At 49.2% G+C, this 17524-nt stretch overlaps 1 protein-coding gene across 2 annotated transcripts in view; it reads right to left on the reverse strand.

The window, feature by feature from the left end:
• STARD8 (StAR related lipid transfer domain containing 8) overlaps positions 1–17239 on the reverse strand; it is a 71620-nt gene extending 54381 nt beyond the window's left edge. Inside the window, exons 1-2 of one of the 2 annotated variants that reach the window (XM_060087214.1) lie at positions 17009–17239; positions 4658–4691 (exon numbers count right to left, since the gene is read on the reverse strand). In XM_060087214.1, the coding sequence (XP_059943197.1) occupies positions 4658–4691; positions 17009–17053 (79 nt within the window). In that variant the 5' untranslated portion in view covers positions 17054–17239. The remainder of the gene's footprint in view (positions 1–4657; positions 4692–17008) is intronic. The other variant, XM_060087216.1, reaches the window with a different exon arrangement.
• Positions 17240–17524: the final 285 nt, after the last annotated feature.

Consider the following 17524-nt stretch of genomic DNA (forward strand, 5'->3'; position numbering starts at 1 on the left):
GCAGGGACAGGGGGTGGAGGATGACACAGAGTAGAGTGCAAAGGACCTTGGGACCATCTAGTTCAACCTTCTCATTTTTCACACAAGGAAACTGAGGTCCAGGCAGGGGAGGCAACTAACTCAAGGTCACAGAAGGAGTTAATGTCAGACTTGGGATTAGATCTTAGAATTTTCAACTCACAGTCCAGTGTTTTTTACCTTGGCTGAATTCACTGCAGACCATGGTTGAAAGATTTTCTGTCTCAAATGATAATCAATTCCAGATACCCACTAAGTCAGTTTTTATACTATTCCAAGTTGCTGGGTAAAATATCTGTCAAATGCTAGATAAGCTATGCCCTGCAAATGTTCTTCATAAAATGGCAAATGTTAAATGGCCAGATCTGTCAAGAATTAGTTACAGTAATGATTTGGTCATTTTCAAAAGAGAGGAGGTTAATTGAATTATTATTATTCTGACGATTTTCATAGACTCAGTGTTTTGGTCTATTCTCCTCTTGGGCCTTAGAAGTGACGTCTAAGAGCAACTTAAATAAATGCATTTAAATAAATGTATTCGTTTCTATTTTTTCCCTTTTAAATTAGCCTCTCTGCCCTCTCAGAACTGGAGGGAGGGGTCTGGGCAGCTGATGGACAAAGTCTGGTGCTGAGTCCAAGCCTGCAGCCAGGCTGGAGCCAGTTGGGTTGGGGAGCCAGGGCTCTTGTTACAGGCCAACTATTACCCCACAGGTCACCTCAGCCACTTCAACAAGAGAGCTTGAAGAGAAGCCCTGAATGGCTCCAGGCAACAAAAGGAGCCTTGTGCACTGGGAGCAAGGGGCCTCAGGGAGGATTTGGTGCAAGGGCAACGGGAGGGAAGGTCAGCAGCCTTCTCACCTCTGTGGACTGCTGGGAAGGGGAGCTAATGAGTTAAACAGAAGTGTAGGGTCTGCAAGTCAAGAAGTCGTTGAATTTCAGAGCAGCAAGATACCTTAGAGGTCATTTAGACCAAACTCTTCATACTATAGTTGGGAACACGAAGGCCCAGAGAGGGGAAGGGGCAGGCCCAAAGTCACACAGCTGGTCAGGGGCAGAGCCAAAACTGGAACCTAGAACTTCTGGTAGTCTACTCAGGTGTTCTCACTTCAGTACCTGTGAGGCAGTTCAGAATTGTGGATTTTGTTTGGAGGGGAGGGGCTCCTTTTAGGTTCCAGAACCTGTTTCCATCTCAGGAGCAATTCATCCCTAAGCAACACAACATAAGGAGTATGGAGTGATGCAGGGAGCCCGGGAGCACCTAGTGAGTCTTGGAGTGAGCTCCAAAGGTCTAAAGGCCTTCTTGACCTGCCGGTTTGTGTTACCACTACCTCTGTGGTTTCCAATGCTGGGTATATATGCATGGGATGGTTTGGAGTGATACATTGATGTTTTGAATTGTGATAGATATATGTTGAATTCAATATGCATTAGGAAAGCTGTAACTAGTACCTCAACCCCTCATTTCATAGGTATTTACGGCTTAAGGTGAGGTTATTGTTTAAAATCGGGTTGAGTTAAAGAAACATAATAAGTACATAATGGCACAGGACGAAATAAGGGCAAAAATTGTGAAGCTGGTCCACCAATAAGTGAAATTTGGGAAACATTGTGCTAGTGGATTCTTGGGCCATGATAGCAGGACCACCAAAGTTTATTCAGGCTATCCTCCTGGGCCTGGGCAGCATTACATATGTTGAAGCCAGTTGGACGTTCCTAATGTTCTCCTGTGCAGATGGTGCCAAAGGTTTGCTCTGTCAGTGAAACCACTAGGATAAAAGCAGTAGCGTGGCAGAGAACCCTTTGATTGACTAATCTTAATAGGAAGAAGGTTACACATGCAAAGCATACTCAATTATCAGCTTTGAGTCAGTGTATTGGCTTCTCCTTCTCTAAAATGTCCCTGGTCTGTCCTCCCCTCCACCACTTCTGCTCTACTCTGGTGGAACTTGTAAGAATGGCATATGAGAACACAACAGGCTCAATGGACAGATAGAACACTGAGAGCTAGAAAGGGGAAGGTTCTTAAGATCATTCAACCATGAGTCATACAGTCAAGACTGGATCCCAGATCTCTTGATTCCCAAACAAATGCTTATCCCACCACTGTTCCACATTTCCTGCCCCGCAGTTCCTTCTCCATTGCCCTTTCTACACACTCCCTCAACCCTACTCCCAGCCCAAATCAGGCATCTACAGCCTCCACTGAAGTCTTGGCTAGTGCAGCTCACTTCCTTTAGACCTTCAAAATTCATCAAGGGCCCAAGAAGCTGGTAACATTGGTCACATCCAAGAGGGTTGCTGGCTGGTGGAGAGACAGAAGTGGGGAGATTTTTATTTTCATACCTGTTGAATTTTAAAACAGGTGAAGTCATTACCTAGTCCAAAAAAATCAATAACTAAACAAACCAAGAGTTCTCTCCCTCCTTGAGCTGTATCTCAAAAATAATCACATTTGCTCAGCACTTTGATGTGTTTTTTTTTTTTTTTTTTTTTTTGCGGTACGCTGGCCTCTCACTGCCGCGGCCCCTCCCGTTGCGGAGCACAGGCTCTGGACGCGCAGGCTCAGCGGCCATGGCTCAACGACCCTGCCGCTCCGCAGCATGTGGGATCCACCCGAACCGGGGCACGAACCCGTGTCCCCTGCATTGGCAGGCGGACTCTCAACCACTGTGCCACCAGAGAAACCTGCACTTTGATGTTTTAATGCACTACCTTTTGCGATCCATGCAAGACCCCCATGCAATAAGCTCCATTTTACAGATGTGGACACTGGTCCAGAGAGAGGAAGTTTCATGCCTGGGTCCACGCAGTGAATTGGTTATGAAATTTGGTATACAATCCAGGTCCTTTGATTTTCAGTGCCTCACTGCTTCCACTGCCATATCCACATAAACTCTTAATTTGTGCCAGATTGTCTTTGGATCAGCCTGAGACAATGTGTTCACACTTGCCCTTAAGTAGACATTTTCAAACTTTAACCTAAAGAAGTAGCACAAAAATTAGTCCCAGCTCAGTTCTGCAGGTGGCAATCTCTTCTGCCTGACCCTTCCCTCTAAAAGACACTCCTCTTTCCTCTAGAAGCCACAGACCACTCAGCCACCTGGTGCCCACCCTCCCGAGATTCAGCACTGGCAACTCAGCCTGGCACAGACATTCTAATGAGGCAACTTGGCAGCTGCTGAGACTGCTTTCGTCTGGGGGGGGTCACTATTTCAGGGCCTGAGGGTTTCTTTTTAGCCTTTGCAGCTGGTGTCTCTGAAATGGAGAAGTTCGTCCTTCCCCCAGTATGGGCAGCCCAGAGATCTTGTGCCCCCAGAAGTCTCTATTGCAAAGCAGGAACTGTGCTCAGCAAGAAGCCCTGGAATGGTGATAGGGGAGGCTTGGGAGGGGGTGCGGCACAGAGAAACAGATGTATGCTGTATGCTGATCAAAGCAGTGTTCCTGCTCCAAAATAGGTCCCCTCTCATCTGCTGTCATGGCAATGTAAATAAACACCTCACCCTGCTGGCTCTTCTTCTTTTTGAGCAGCCACCACCCAAGAACTCAGGGTCCTAGGTGGAAAAGTCCTTGAGAGGTAACCAGATACCCTCTCTGCCTCCTGGTAAGACTGTGTCCAAACCAGCTCCAACAACTTGGGGAGGTGATCAGGAGCGAGGGCTCGGGTTGTCTCTTCCAACATCTTCCCAAGATGCCTCGCACAGGCGCTTAGCATGCCGCTTCTTAATTGGTGTCTTTCTGTTTCCATGACCCCCCAGCCCTAATTGCTGTCTAGCAGCCATGCTCATTCAAGTCCTGAACTCATCCTGATGAAAACCTGAAGCCAGTGGAAATGGCTGAGATCGGGCTGGAGCCAGGAGGATGACCTAGATGACCTCAGCAGAGCCTGGTTGATGCCAGGAGTCCAGGCTCTGGCAACAAATTCATTTCTGGCCAATATCCTTCTTTCTCTTCCTCCCCAAAGAAGTCATCCCCCTCTAGACAACTGTGCCCTCTTCAATGGAAGTGAGTTGCTCCAGAATGCCACCCGCTTGTCCACACCCAAGTAGGACACCAGAGGCAGAAGGCAGATAAGCAGTCAGCCCCAAAGAAACTTGTTAGAGAGGAAAGGGAAGGGTTTTTCTCCCTCAAGCATATATATATATATATATATATATATATATATATATCCCTTCAGTCCTAACTAACCCTCTTGGTAGACTTCCACACAAGGTAAGCATTGGAAATATCACACACTGAACTCCAAATGCCAAGTCTCTTTCCTTCACCCTCATCTTACCTGTTCCCTTTCCCAACATATCTCCCTCCCTAATATACTTCCCAGTAGAAAGAAGGCATCTGAGAACAAGGGAAGCATATGGGTGGCTGCCACTTGCTGGTAGCTCTGTAGGGAGATCCTCCCCTGGCTCCCTGACTGGAGAAAACCTGAGAAATACAGAAGTTCTGCACACCCACTCACTTCCAAAAGACCAGGCTGAGGAGCCCAGGAAATGCCCACTGGAGGGAGACAGAGAACATCTCCAGCTTCAGCATCTAGGACATCGGCTCCACGGCCCAGGGACCCGATCAGCTAGTCTGTGAGGACCACTGAGAAGCTCAGTGCCATTGCATGCCACTTCTGAGCCCTACCTCATGCACTTACCTGCATTCTTCCTCCCCTGCAGCAATGGGAAGCACTGTAAAGGAAACAGAGAAGAAATTAAGGCATTGCAGAGCCCCACACAATATCAGAACTGGAAGGAATCTTTGAAGTCAGCAAGTTCAATCTACCCATTTTACAGGAAGACACACGGAGGCCCACAGAAAAGGAAAATGAAGTACAAGTAGGGAGCAAAGTGGAGCTTAGAAGCCCAGACTCCTGATTGCCCACTCCATACTACTTTCTCCCACTCCACTGGCTGACTCCTCTGGTTCATGTCATTCTCATGGAATAAGAGCACCCCCAAGTCAGGAGATCAGAGGCGGTCTGTGCAGGTCACAGTACTGTTCCACGGCCTGACAATAAAAATTATCAAAGAATCAGTCAGCATTTGCTTGGAACATGCCATCCCTGGTATAGCATCAACCAGGTTAGAAGCAAGGTATGTTGGTGGGAAAAGCAGTAATTGGAACTGGAAAGCTGAAGTTCAGGGCCACCTTGCCCTATTTATTGGTTATATAACATTGGACATCACCCATAACCTCTTGAAACTCAGTTTCTGCATCCATAAGCCTAAGATGGTAATAATCCCAGCGTCACAGATTTTGTGAGAAATTGATATACACAAAAGCATTTTAAATGATAAAGAATATTATAAATTAATTCATTCAACAAATATTTATAGAGCACCGATGCCCTACAAGGCACTATAATAGGATGCTAAGGATATAGCATAGATTTAGACAGATAAGGTCCCTGTCCTCATGGAGCAGGGACAAACAATAAATAGGTAAACAAATAAATCAATAAGGAAATCACAGACATCACTAAGAACCAAGAAGGAGAACCTTTAAGAAACATGATGAAGTAGAGAATGATAGGGTAGACAGGATAGGTGGGGATTGCTTTAGAAAAGGTGACCAGAGAGCATCTCTCAGGGGAGCTGAACTTTGAGCAAGGCCTGGATGACAAGAAGGAGCCAGCGATGTGACAATCTGGGTGCAGAACATTCCAAACAGAGGTTGAGAGAGTCAAGAGCCAAATTATGCAGGATTTTGAAGGCCAAGGTGAGGATTTTGGCTTCGATTCAAACGATGGTAGGTAGCCATTGGAAGGCATGGAACAGGAGAATGGCAAGATCTGACTTCCATCATAGAGAGATCACTCTGGCTGCTGTGTGGAGAATGGATTTTGGAGCTACAGAGGAAGCAGGGAGGTCTCTTAGAAGGCTTTTGCAGTAGTGCAGGTAAGCAATGTTGGTGGCTTGGGCTAAAATGATAGTGGTATAGATGTGAATTCAATAGTTAAGGAAAGAAAGAAGGGTTCCTCTTAGAGGTAGAAGGTTTTCTTGCCTATTCTCCTGGCTTCATGCAGCTAGTCTCTAAGCCAACCAAAATATTATAAGGAAAGGAGTTGCCATAGTACATTTTTTTTTCTTTTTGCGGTACACGGCCCTCTCACTGTTGTGGCCTCTCCCATTGCAGAGCACAGGCTCAGGACGTGCAGGCTCAGCAGCCATGGCCCATGGGCCCAGCCGCTCCATGGCATGTGGGATCTCCCCAGACCAGGGGACGAACCCGTGTCCCCCTTCATCCGCAGGCAGACTCTCAACCACTGCGCCACCAGAGAAGCCTGCCATAGTACTTTTTATCTGTCTTATCCCTGCACAATGATTGCCACACCAGGTGCAGACACTTGACTACAATGATTTCTAGTCCCAGGGGATTAATCTCAGCTCTAGATCACTCTGAAATGACCAAAAGTCAGATCCACCCTTGTAGACCACAAGACAAAATCTGGTGAATCTCCAGCCCACCATTGGCCACAAGAGAGTGTAGGGGTAGGAGGTGTCCCCCCGACTGTTCATTGGAAAAGTCCTCAAGGGATGTTAGTGTGAGGGAGATGGACAGTTCTAGAACGAGATAGGTGTGAAGAGAGGGGAAAGACCAATCGAGAAACAAAGATATGAAATTCTCCTACAAAGCTCCAAAGTGGACCCATGATTAAGCAAGTCAATATAATTCTCAGTGGTGGACAAAAGGGGAGTTAAAAAAAAAAGGCTGAGGGGGTGGGAGGGAAGGTGGAAGCAGGGCCTTGTGAGGTCCTAAATGTGACTCTTCTGGAAAATTAGGAGATGAACTGATGGGTAGGGCACACAGTTACTCTGTAATCCTGTTCTATTCTTATTAAATTCCCTCGTCTCCCCACCTACCCCCTAAGGCACCATAGGTTTAAGAGAATTAAAGATGTTCAGGAGCTAATTAAGCTTTAAATTTACACAGGCATTTACAGGTTACAAATAAGTAAATGTGTTTGACTATCACAAACATGGTAGGTTTTCTTATACTCATGTGACACATAAAGAACATGAGGCTCAGAGAAGAGAAATGACTTTCCCAAGGCCACACAGCTAGTAAATGACAGAACCAAGTTTACAGTTTAGGCTTATGGGGCTCCCAGTTTTATTGCATCCTATTCTTTTTTACTCTGGGTCCAGGATAACCTGGCCTAGACCAGGACCATGAAACCCACTCGGCTTTGGGCCCCGATCCTGGTGCTATTTTGGTAGCTGAGAGGCTTACAGGGGAAACTGAGGTATGAACTTTTACATCAGATAATTTTGCTACAGGGCGAAGGTTCTTTTTGTTTCTGGGTTGTAGAACATATTCTTGTCATGTGGAGATTCTGGACAGAGGAGCCAGGAGTCCAGCAGTTGCAGAAATAGGCACTCTGGAACAAGGCCGGGATTGGTGGTGACAGTCTTCCCATCCAGTGGGTCATGCATTCATTCATCCATTCATTTACTATGAGCCTCTAAGGGCCAGGCCCTTTGATAGGTACCCAGGGATTCAGATAAATTAAACATGTTCCCAGCCCTTGAGGAATTCACAGCCAGGTGGGGGCAAGGGGGTAGGCCACAAGTACAAATCATCACAATTCCATGTAAGTACTGGAAAAAAGCATGGCCGGAAGAGCAGAGAAAAAGTCAAAGAGGTGTGGAAGCGTGAGGTTTAAGGAACTGTGTATAGTATGGCTGGAGAGCAGAGTGCCAGACAGAGAGTAAGAACTATGTGTGGAGCAGCAGTCGGGGCCAGATCATGAAGAACCTTGTAGGTCAATGTGATAGAACTTGAACTTTATCCAGAGCCCAGTGGGGAGCTCTTGAAGGGGCCTAATCAGGGGAGTAACAGAGTCAGGTTTATGTTTCAGAATGTTACTCTATCTGTTGAGTGAGGAATTCATTGGGAATGGGGGTGGGGAAGGTTGGGCAAAACTTGACACGGGGAGGCTGGAGCAGATAGGGTCCGTGGCCTTTGGGATAGAAAGGAGGGGACCAGTATATGAACTGTCTATATAATGAAACCACAGTAAATGACAGGATGTGGGAGGTGAAGAGAGGAGTCAAGGATGAGTCCAAGCAAGGTTTCTGGCCTGGGCAACCAGGTGGATGGAGGTGCTATTAACTGAGGTCAGGAACAGAGGAAAAGGCCTGGTTGGGGGTAAGTGGGAGGGGAATCCTCCTTTTGTAATAAATCTCGCTCTGAATCTCTTGGATTTGAAGCCTGTGTGCAGCATCTGCTCAGAACTATGCAGTAGGCCCTGCGGTGGACCTGCAGATACAAACTTGCACAGAAGCAGATATGGACCTTACGCTTGAGGTGCTTGCCATCTAGTGGGAGACAGAGTGGCTAGACAGAAAGAGACAGATCCAGAGTTTTTGACAGAAAAAGGGAATCCTGTTGAAAGAGTGAGAAAGAGAGAGCCAGAGCCCAAAGGGGGATGGAAACAGGAAGTTGGTTGCTGGGTGAGAAGTTGCGGGATCTGAGAGGGGTGGTTGGAGTAGCAAAGGCTACTGACAGGCTTTGTTCAGACCTGAGGAGTCCTCAGCATCATTGGCGGGTTTGGAGCTTGCTCTCCCAGCATCCTCTATGCCCAGCCCTTAGCCTGCTATCTGAGCACAGGCTGGTGGCGACTTTTCGTCCTTTCCTTACCTGGCTTCCCTGTTCCCCCCCAACCCCTGGCCAGCCCTGTGCCACAGGCCCCAGCCTGGGGCTGGTCATGAGAGCACGTTCTTGACATTCCAGCCTCCCCCGGTCCTCTCAGCTGGGCCACACAGAGCCCTATTCACAGCCTGACCCCTCCCTCCCTCCTGAGTGGGCTCTCACTGCCCTCAGGCCCAGCCTGTGTGTTGCCAACACAGACTATGGCCACTGTGAGAAGCAGACTCCTCCGATCCCTTGGTAGCTGATTCCTCTGTCTCTTGGGGTCTCTCCATCGGGAGAAGGTGCAGTGGCTTTGGCTACTTGTATGTGCATGAGAGTACATGTATATTCTATGCACTCAGCCAACTTCCTCTAGGCTGGGCCTAAAATAGAGGCTGTGTTGGACTGGACACAGGGGTGCATAAGACACAGGCTGGGTCCTTAAAGGAGCTCACAGTCCAGCTTGAAGGTAGCTGGGTACATGGACTGCAGTGTGCGTGCTGGGGCTGGATTGAGCCTCAATTGGAGCATTAGTGTTATGCCGTCACTTTTAAACCCCATTCCAGTGGCCTGGGAACATGTGCTCATGTTCAGGGTGTGACATCTGCTGCGAGTGAGGTGCTGCAGCCCTGAGGGATGCCAATCTCTCCCCTGGGAAGGACAGGGGAGACATGGTTTAAAGTGGGACTGAGTGACAGCAGGCATTCTGGGCCTGGCCACATGCCTTTGACCAGTTCTTTGCTGGGCCTCAGACTTGTTGCCTATAATAAGTGGGCCCCTGACCATTCTTATCCTTTCATTACAAGCAAGAGGGTGAGGGACAATCCCAGCTGCGAAAAGACACTGAAAGAAATGACTTCGAGAAGGCCTTTGTAGAACTCAATCTGGGACAGCACTCTGAGGAATCCCCAGAGGGGATTTTTTTTTCCCTTCTCTGAGGGTGCGAGCTGTCCCAGACTAGCTTGGAATGTGTGAGCCTCTCAGAAGTCCTGACTCTCCTTTCCCACCCACCAGAACTACCATGGTCTAATACCCAACTCACCCACCCTCAAGAGGGGATCCGACCTGTAGCCTTAGGAATGCTGATCTGTATATCATTTTATAACTCACCCTGTGACAGATAGCCTGCTGCCTTGGGCTCTTTTTGCCTTGATTCCTTCCTGCCAGTCCTGGTGGGGTGTCCTTTGCTCCTTCCCCACTCCCCACTCCTCACCTGGCCTGCAGGGCCACGCCAGGCCTGGCTCCTTGCCTTTGGGCCCCTTTCCCCCCAGCCTTCTCCAGCCTCGTGCCCTCCTGCCCTCCCCTCCTCCACAGCAGGCGGAGAGCTGGGCCGGAGAGGAGAGAGATTGCAGCTGCAACCCCCAGGGGTTCTCTGGATAATCTCAGGAATGTCACATCCCAAAGACTTAACTTTCCCACCAGCCAACAGGGACCCTCCTTCCTGCCCAGAGCTTGGGAGTTCTTCTAGGAGAGGGGCCTTAGATGGGGTGAGTTCAGGAAGGGACTGGAGGGAGGAGACGCAACGGTTCCAGGGTGGAATGGGGCCTCTCTTCCAGACTCTGAACTAGTTTGGCCCAGGGTGGGAGTAGGGGTGGGGATAGGAGGAGTGAGGGGAATGGCTTAAACAACTCACTTGCAAAGCCTCAGGGTAGTAACATCAGTGTTTCCTACTGTCTTTATCTCCACAGGATGTCCCCAAATCTAGGCTCTCCTCAGGCAGGTAGAATTTCTCCCTATTCTATGGATGAGGAAACTGAGGGCCCAAGCTATGAGCCCAGAATCACCTAGAGCAACCTATAGACTATCTTCAAATTTAACTCACATTTTCTGAGTACCTACTATGCAGCAGGCACTTTCACATATGTCATCCTTGCAATCAATTTTGAAGCGGAGACTATTATCCCCATGCTGTAGATGAGGAAACTTGAGATTCAGAGAGGGAAAGAAGAGGCCGAAGCTGGGCTTGTGGGTCAGCATTCCATTTCCGGCAGCTACTACATTGTATCATTATACCGCATTCTTCTCTCAACTCTCAGGGGGACCCAAGCCAGAGTAGCTGGAAAGGCCAGGGAATGTCCTCAACCCATGCTCATTTACAGGGCCTCAAGCCCTATCCCCCAAATGCAGAACGTCCTTTCCTCTGTCCCTTGGCAGCTGCAGCCTTGGAGCTGCTGGTCTAGCTGGACTCCAAGGTCCCTAGCGGCAGCAGCAGCTCCGGGGTGGGCCAAAGGGATGCAGTCAAGGAGCTCCACTCCCCAACCCCACTGTGAAACCTCTGACCCCACATCCCAGCACAGGCTGCCTGAGCTGCTGCTCCCTGTTATTGTTACTAGTGATTTGGAAATGCAGGCCAGGCCCTGGCTCCCAGAGCTTCCCAGGCCTCCAGCTCTTCTCCAGGCCTAGGAGCTGCTGGGAGGACCAGCCTCCAGGGCAGGTTCATTTCTCTGAACCTGGGCTCAGCTCCGCTCCCCAGGGACCTTGAGTAGAAGTCACTGACATTTGGGAGCAGTTCTTTTTTTCACTTGGCTTAAAGGTTCAGAGAAGAAACGCACAACTTAAAAGTTGAGAATTACGTTTTATTTGGCAGTCTTTCTGAGGACTTCAAGCCTGGAAGACAGCCTCTCAGACAGTTCCGAAGGACTGTTCTGAAGAGGTAAGGGAGGACCCTGGATATATGGGGGTTTTGCAACAAAGACCAGGTAGTTGGAACATCAAAGAATTACCGTTAATTAAAGAAAACCACACATCTCAAGTTAATACATTTAGCACTTTTCTATGTATGGGAAGATGCAAGAGTCTTGCTTTTTTTTTTTTTTTTTTCAGTCAACAATATCAAATATAATTAGAGTACCGGAGCTGGAAGGACTTTCAGAGATAAATCCATCTAACCCCCTCGTTTTATAGGTGGAAAAAACTGAGGCAGAGATTACATAAACATAGTGGATAGAACATGGGTTTTGGACTTCAATTACCTGCATTTAAAATCCCAAGTTTATCACATAATAGCTGTGTGACCTTGGATAACTTTCCTAAAATTTCCGTGCTTCAGTAAAATGAGGATGATGAGAATAATAGTACTCACCTTGCAGAGTGATTGTGATGGTGAAATGAGTTAATATATGTCAAGGGCTTGGAACAGTGTCTACCACATACTATGTGCTGTATAAATGTAGCTAATATCAGTTCTAACTTTCCATAGGGCTTTGGGCAGGGAATAAAAACCCTGGCACTGCCAATCTGCAGGCTTTTCCGCTTCTTCTGCCTCCACCAGCCATATCATCAGTCCTGTCCTCTACCCCCAGCAGCCCCCACTCATACTCCTTTTGGTACCAAAGAAGCTGAAGGCAAAGTAAGAATTTGTGTCCAACACATGTGTCAGAGTCAAAGCCTTGCTTCCTACTCCCCATTTTACCTTGCCAGTGCCCATTGCCACCTCTCCCACTCCCCAGAACAAATGTTGCCCAATCTCAGATGGCTCTTGAGCAAACCTCACCAATTGTGCTGAGATGAGGCAGCTGGAGGAGAGGGGGCAAGGATTAGGAGTCAAGATCAGGCAAATTCTGGAGGTCCTCACCCCCATCCCCAGGCTGGGCCCACTTTCAAGATTGTTCCAGCTGTGCTGTTGCAGGAAGTACCCTGCACTCCAGTTTAGCCATCCTTTTGTCTCGAGGGCTAGGTGTTTTTGCGCACACAGGACGGGGTGCTTGAGAGTGTGTCCTTGGGTGAACTCAGGAGAGCCCTTGTGCACATCTGCAATCATACGCCTGGCTGTGTGAGCACATGGCTGGGGAAAAGCATGGTGTTGCTTGTTGGACCATAACTGGCTGGCCAACCTTGACAAAGCTTCCTAGTTTACAACGGAATTTTCTATCTGTGATTTGCTTTGTCTCCCAGAGAAGCAGTTAGGTGAGACAGGGTTATTACCACATGCCTTTATGTGCATGTGTGTGGCATGTCCCGCTGGTATTGCTGTTATATTCTACCAGAGACGAGCTGTGTTTGGAATTTGCCACAGAGCAGTAGGGAGACTACAGTCTACTACACAGACCGTGTGTGGATCCAGCTATGTCCTGACACCGTGTGTGACCTTGGGCACATCTCTTCCCCTCTTTGAGCCTCAGTTTCCTCATCGGTAGTTTGGAGGGAGGAAAAGGGATGGAGGAACAGATGACCTCTATGGACCTTGCCATGTCTGATATTGTGTGACTATCTACCTCTGTTATAAGGGGAAAGAACTGAGGGCCAGCAGGGAATATTGTCCCTCTCAAAGTCACCTAGAGGTCATGGCTGAGATGGAGCTCCAGCTGGATTCTCTACCTGCCAAGCCAGTACCCTCCAGGACTTGATATGCCCACCTGATACAAAAAGAGTAACATGAGAGAGTATCCATGTTCTAGGCACTCGTTATGTGCATCACACCATGCTAGTTGCTGGAATGGGGCAAAAGGACACGTCAGAGAAATGGTCCCGTGTGTACGCGTGTGAGTGTGAGGCTGGGGGGACTCGCATGCATACATGGTGCTCTGCTGAGAAGTCATGGATACCTTCTCAACCCTCATTGGTATCCAGGGAAGATACATCAGACACGGATGGAACTATTTACACTGGGTTCATCTCACATCCAAACGCCTTGCCCCTTGGCTACCCCTAACCCCAGTGCAGCTCAAAGCAGTTCTGGGCCTTGGCCTGAACTCTTGCCACCTTCCCAGTATCACTGAGGTGTCACCCTTCAGCTCCCAAACAGGTTGTTTCTGGGCCTAGAGTCAGACAGGGCCAGAGGAGAGGGCTGAGGGGAGTTGTGGCAAAGGAGAAGACAAAACCTGAGACCTTAAGCCTGGAGTTGCCAAGCATGGAGTAACCTTGTTCTTTGCTTTGATGCCCCCGGTGTACAGTTCTGAAATCTCTTTCCAACAAGTCATGTGTGTTGACCACCTACTCCATGCCAGGCACTTTAAAGACACCACCTCCCTGAATCCTCATAGCATCTCTGTGAGGCAGGCCCGAATAGTGTCATTTTGCAGGCAAGGAAGCTAAGGCTCAGAGAGAACTTGCTCAAAAGCACACAGCTAGTATGTGTGCTTGTGTGTATGGGGTGGGAGGCTGGGATTCTAAGTTTCTCTGCTTCCTCCCTCCTCAAACCTCCTCAGCTGTTGGAGAGCTCCATGTGGTGCAGGATGCTGGGGGCTCGGTTTCCCTATTAGGACCACAAGAAGGTCGAACGAGACGTCTGAGATGACTCTTTCAGCTATAGCAGGCTTGGCCACAGCCACGTCCCTCTCTGCAGGCAGCTCTTGCATTTGACACAGCTCCCCTCCCGCACGGCCATGCAATTGCTCAGGAGGGGAGCTGGCTCAGAGAGGGAGGGTGGCTCAGAGCAGCCCATGACCGTGAGGCCTCAAAGCAGCAGCGTTGGAAAAAGAGACCCAAAACTCAAGGTGTGCGTTGGTCTGGCAGGCTGCCTCTTACCCCTGAGATCTAACCATGTGTTGATTAGCATCTGCCACAACACTGTGTGTGCACATGTGCCTTTCCACTGTGTGCATGATTCTGTATTCCTCCATAATTGTGTGTGTGCCTGCAAGCTCGTGCATGGGAGGGTATGTATTTGTGTGCATGCGTGCCTACCTCTGTATGTGCATGTGGGCACGTATGTGAGTCTACATGCCTGTGGATATGTAATATCTGTGTGTGCATATGTGATTGTGTGTGTTTGTCTCTATGTGCGTGTGTGTGTGCACACGCTTGAATGGCGTGTCTGTGCATATGTGTGTGTAGCTGAGAGTGTGCAGAAATGCATGTGTAGGCTCCATCTTTGTGGACATGCACATGAGTGAATGTGTGCATGTGTGCTAGTGTCTGGGACCTGGGATAGAGGGCCCTGACTTTCTCTTGGGGCTGCTCGGCCCCAACAATTTCTAAGAGGCTGACAGGGGTTGGGAGCACTTGCTGGGAGTCTGACAGATAGGAGTAATGAGCGCAAAGGGATTTAAATCCATGCCAAGCACCCAGAATGGTTCTCCAGAGAGTGAACAATGGTGCCAGTCTTGCATCCAACCTCACGGGTACTTTCACTTCCCACTTGTCCTGTTCTTATCACTAGACCCATCTCTCATCATCCCCCCCACCCATCCCCCATCATCCCCTCCCCACCCATCCCCCATCATCCCCTCCCAACCCATCCCCCATCATCCCCCCCACCCATCCCCCATCATCCCCTCCCCACCCATCCCCCATCATCCCCTCCCCACCCATCCCCCATCATCCCCTCCCCACCCATCCCCCATCATCCCCTCCCCACCCATCCCCCATCATCCCCTCCCCACCCATCCCCCATCATCCCCTCCCCACCCATCCCCCATCATCCCCTCCCAACCCATCCCCCATCATCCCCCCACCCATCCCCCATCATCCCCTCCCCACCCATCCCCCATCATCCCCTCCCCACCCATCCCCCATCATCCCCTCCCCACCCATCCCCCATCATCCCCTCCCCACCCATCCCCCATCATCTCCCCCACCCATCCCCCATCATCCCCCCCCACCCATCCCCCATCATCCCCCCCCCCATCCCCACTGCCATCACAACCACCTTCCTGGCCTTCGCATCACTATTGGGGCCCCTCCACACCATTTCCGTCCAAGGCTGCTGGAGTGCTTTTCTTAAAACTGTCCACTTCATTATATCCTTACTTTACTGAAATCCCCCCATCCCCTAAAACAGCAGTCCCCAGACTTGGGAATTTCATGAACGAGGAAGAGAATTTTTAAATAAATGAGGAGGGGAACAGTCAGAGTGTTGCAAACTTTTTTAGTTTGCTGAGGACAGGTATTCTAAAAATCTCACACTCCTGTTTCATAAAAGAAAGATCATTTGAACCCCACTCCTGTAAGAAGGTCATAATAATTTCTAAATAAAAAATAGTCCTTTGAGTTGAATTAATTTAGATTTCTGGAAACTGCACTGCATCAGCCCCATTCTTCTCCCGTTTTACCACAGATGAGTGAAAAGCTCATTTGGAACCCTCACTAGGAGAGGACCATGAACCCACAGATCAATTCCAAACTGTATGGGAGGCAGCCCCTGGTTCCCTCTCTCTAGCGCCTCTCCCCTCGAACCCGGCACTTAAGGCACATGATGAAACCAGCCCCTCCCCCAACCCAGAACTTGACTGCCTCCAGACTCTTGCTTATGAAGTTCCCTCTGCCAGGCATGCCTGGAATGCCCTTCCCCCCTTTTTGGACTGACAAACTTTTCTCTTCCTTCAAGCTTCAAGCTCAGCCCAAATGTGACCTCCTGTGAAACCTTTCCAAGTCCCTCCAAGGATCCCAGCTTGACTTTCATCGTGTCTTCTATACAGTCAGGCTAGTTGTTTAAAAGTCTCCCTACTGAGTTCAGCTGTGGGAAGCCATATACTGTCAAGAAGAGTATGGACTTACTTAGGAGTTCAGATCCCAACTCTGCCAATCATATCTGAGTGACCTTGTAAATATTTCTTAATCATTCACAGTGTCCATTCCCCATCTACAAAAGCAGAAAAACAATGGCTTGTGGTGAAAATCACCACCACAGTTTACGAACTGAAAGTGCCTATGCCTGATACATACCAGATACTAAATAAATATCAGCTCCCTGGTTTTTTAGAGCAGAAATCATGCCCTCCACCTCCTCATGGGTGCTGCTGTGCTCATATATGCCCCGTGTCCAGGATATAGCAGGCACTCAACAAACATTTATTGGCCGACTAACTGTCTACCACAGTGTCTGTCATATGGTAGGTGCCTGATAAAGATCTGTCATTTTCTTACCTCCTTTCTGAGGACAGAAGCCATGTCCCTTTTGTTTTTCTGTGTAACTCCTATGGTGCCTAGCACAGAGTAGGTACTTAATATATGTTGAAGGAAATTAGTAACAATAATCATAATAATAGTTACCATTACTCATCTGGTATGGATGCCACATGCCAGGCATTACGCTAGGAACTTTACACATATTATCTCTTATATTTGAATACATTTAATACGTAAACAATAACACCAACCTCACCACCCTATAAGGTTGGTGTCTCTATTGTCTTTATTTTAAAGCTGAGGAAACCAGAGGCTCAGAGAGGTTAAGAATCTTGCCTTTGTGACAAGGCCAGGGAAGCAACAGAGGTAGGTATTAGAAGAAGAGCCAGCTAGCTGACTTACTTTCGTGTGAAAGCAGCAGAAGACCACAGAGCTGGTGACAAAGGCAAGACTTGAACCCAAGCCTTTCTAGCTCCAAGGTAGTCTCAGAAGCCCATCTGCCTTCCAGCCAGCACACAGTGGTCCCCAGCTGCCTCCTTCAAACCAGAGCAGCGGGCTGGGCTGGGTCTGGGTAGCCTCTTACCTTCACTTTCCTGAAGCAAGCCCAAAACACGTCCAACAGAGGCATGGTGGGGTGAGGGGAGCTGGCAGGGCCCAGCAGAGCTCTGCTGGGCACAGGCCTCTCCCTCTCTGGGGACCAGGCTACCCGGGACCAGGGGCTCGGCAAGAGCCAGCCCTAGCCCTGAGCTCCATCAGCCAGCTCAGCTCTGAGACGGAGGAGGCGGAGAACAGCAGCCTGAGCTCAGATCGCCTGCACTCCAGGCGCCTCCTGGAGGGCCCGAGGGAGGGAGGAAGAGAGGCTGAGGAGGAGGGACCAGGAGGCGGGTCACTGATTCAAACTCGGCACCGTTAACCAGTTGGCTGGGACTGGACAGCAATGCCAGTTGAAATTCCCCGAACATTACAGTTCCCAAGCTTGGAGCGTCCAGCCCACTGTGGCTCACCCGCCGGTCCCGCCACCTGCACGCTGCCTCCTGCGAATGACACACCAGCCCTTCCTGGGGGCCTCTGGGTAGAACCCAGACTGCACAGTGGCATT

This window comes from Mesoplodon densirostris, chromosome X (genome assembly GCF_025265405.1).
Source record: "Mesoplodon densirostris isolate mMesDen1 chromosome X, mMesDen1 primary haplotype, whole genome shotgun sequence".
In the NCBI taxonomy this organism is placed as follows: domain Eukaryota; kingdom Metazoa; phylum Chordata; class Mammalia; order Artiodactyla; family Ziphiidae; genus Mesoplodon; species Mesoplodon densirostris.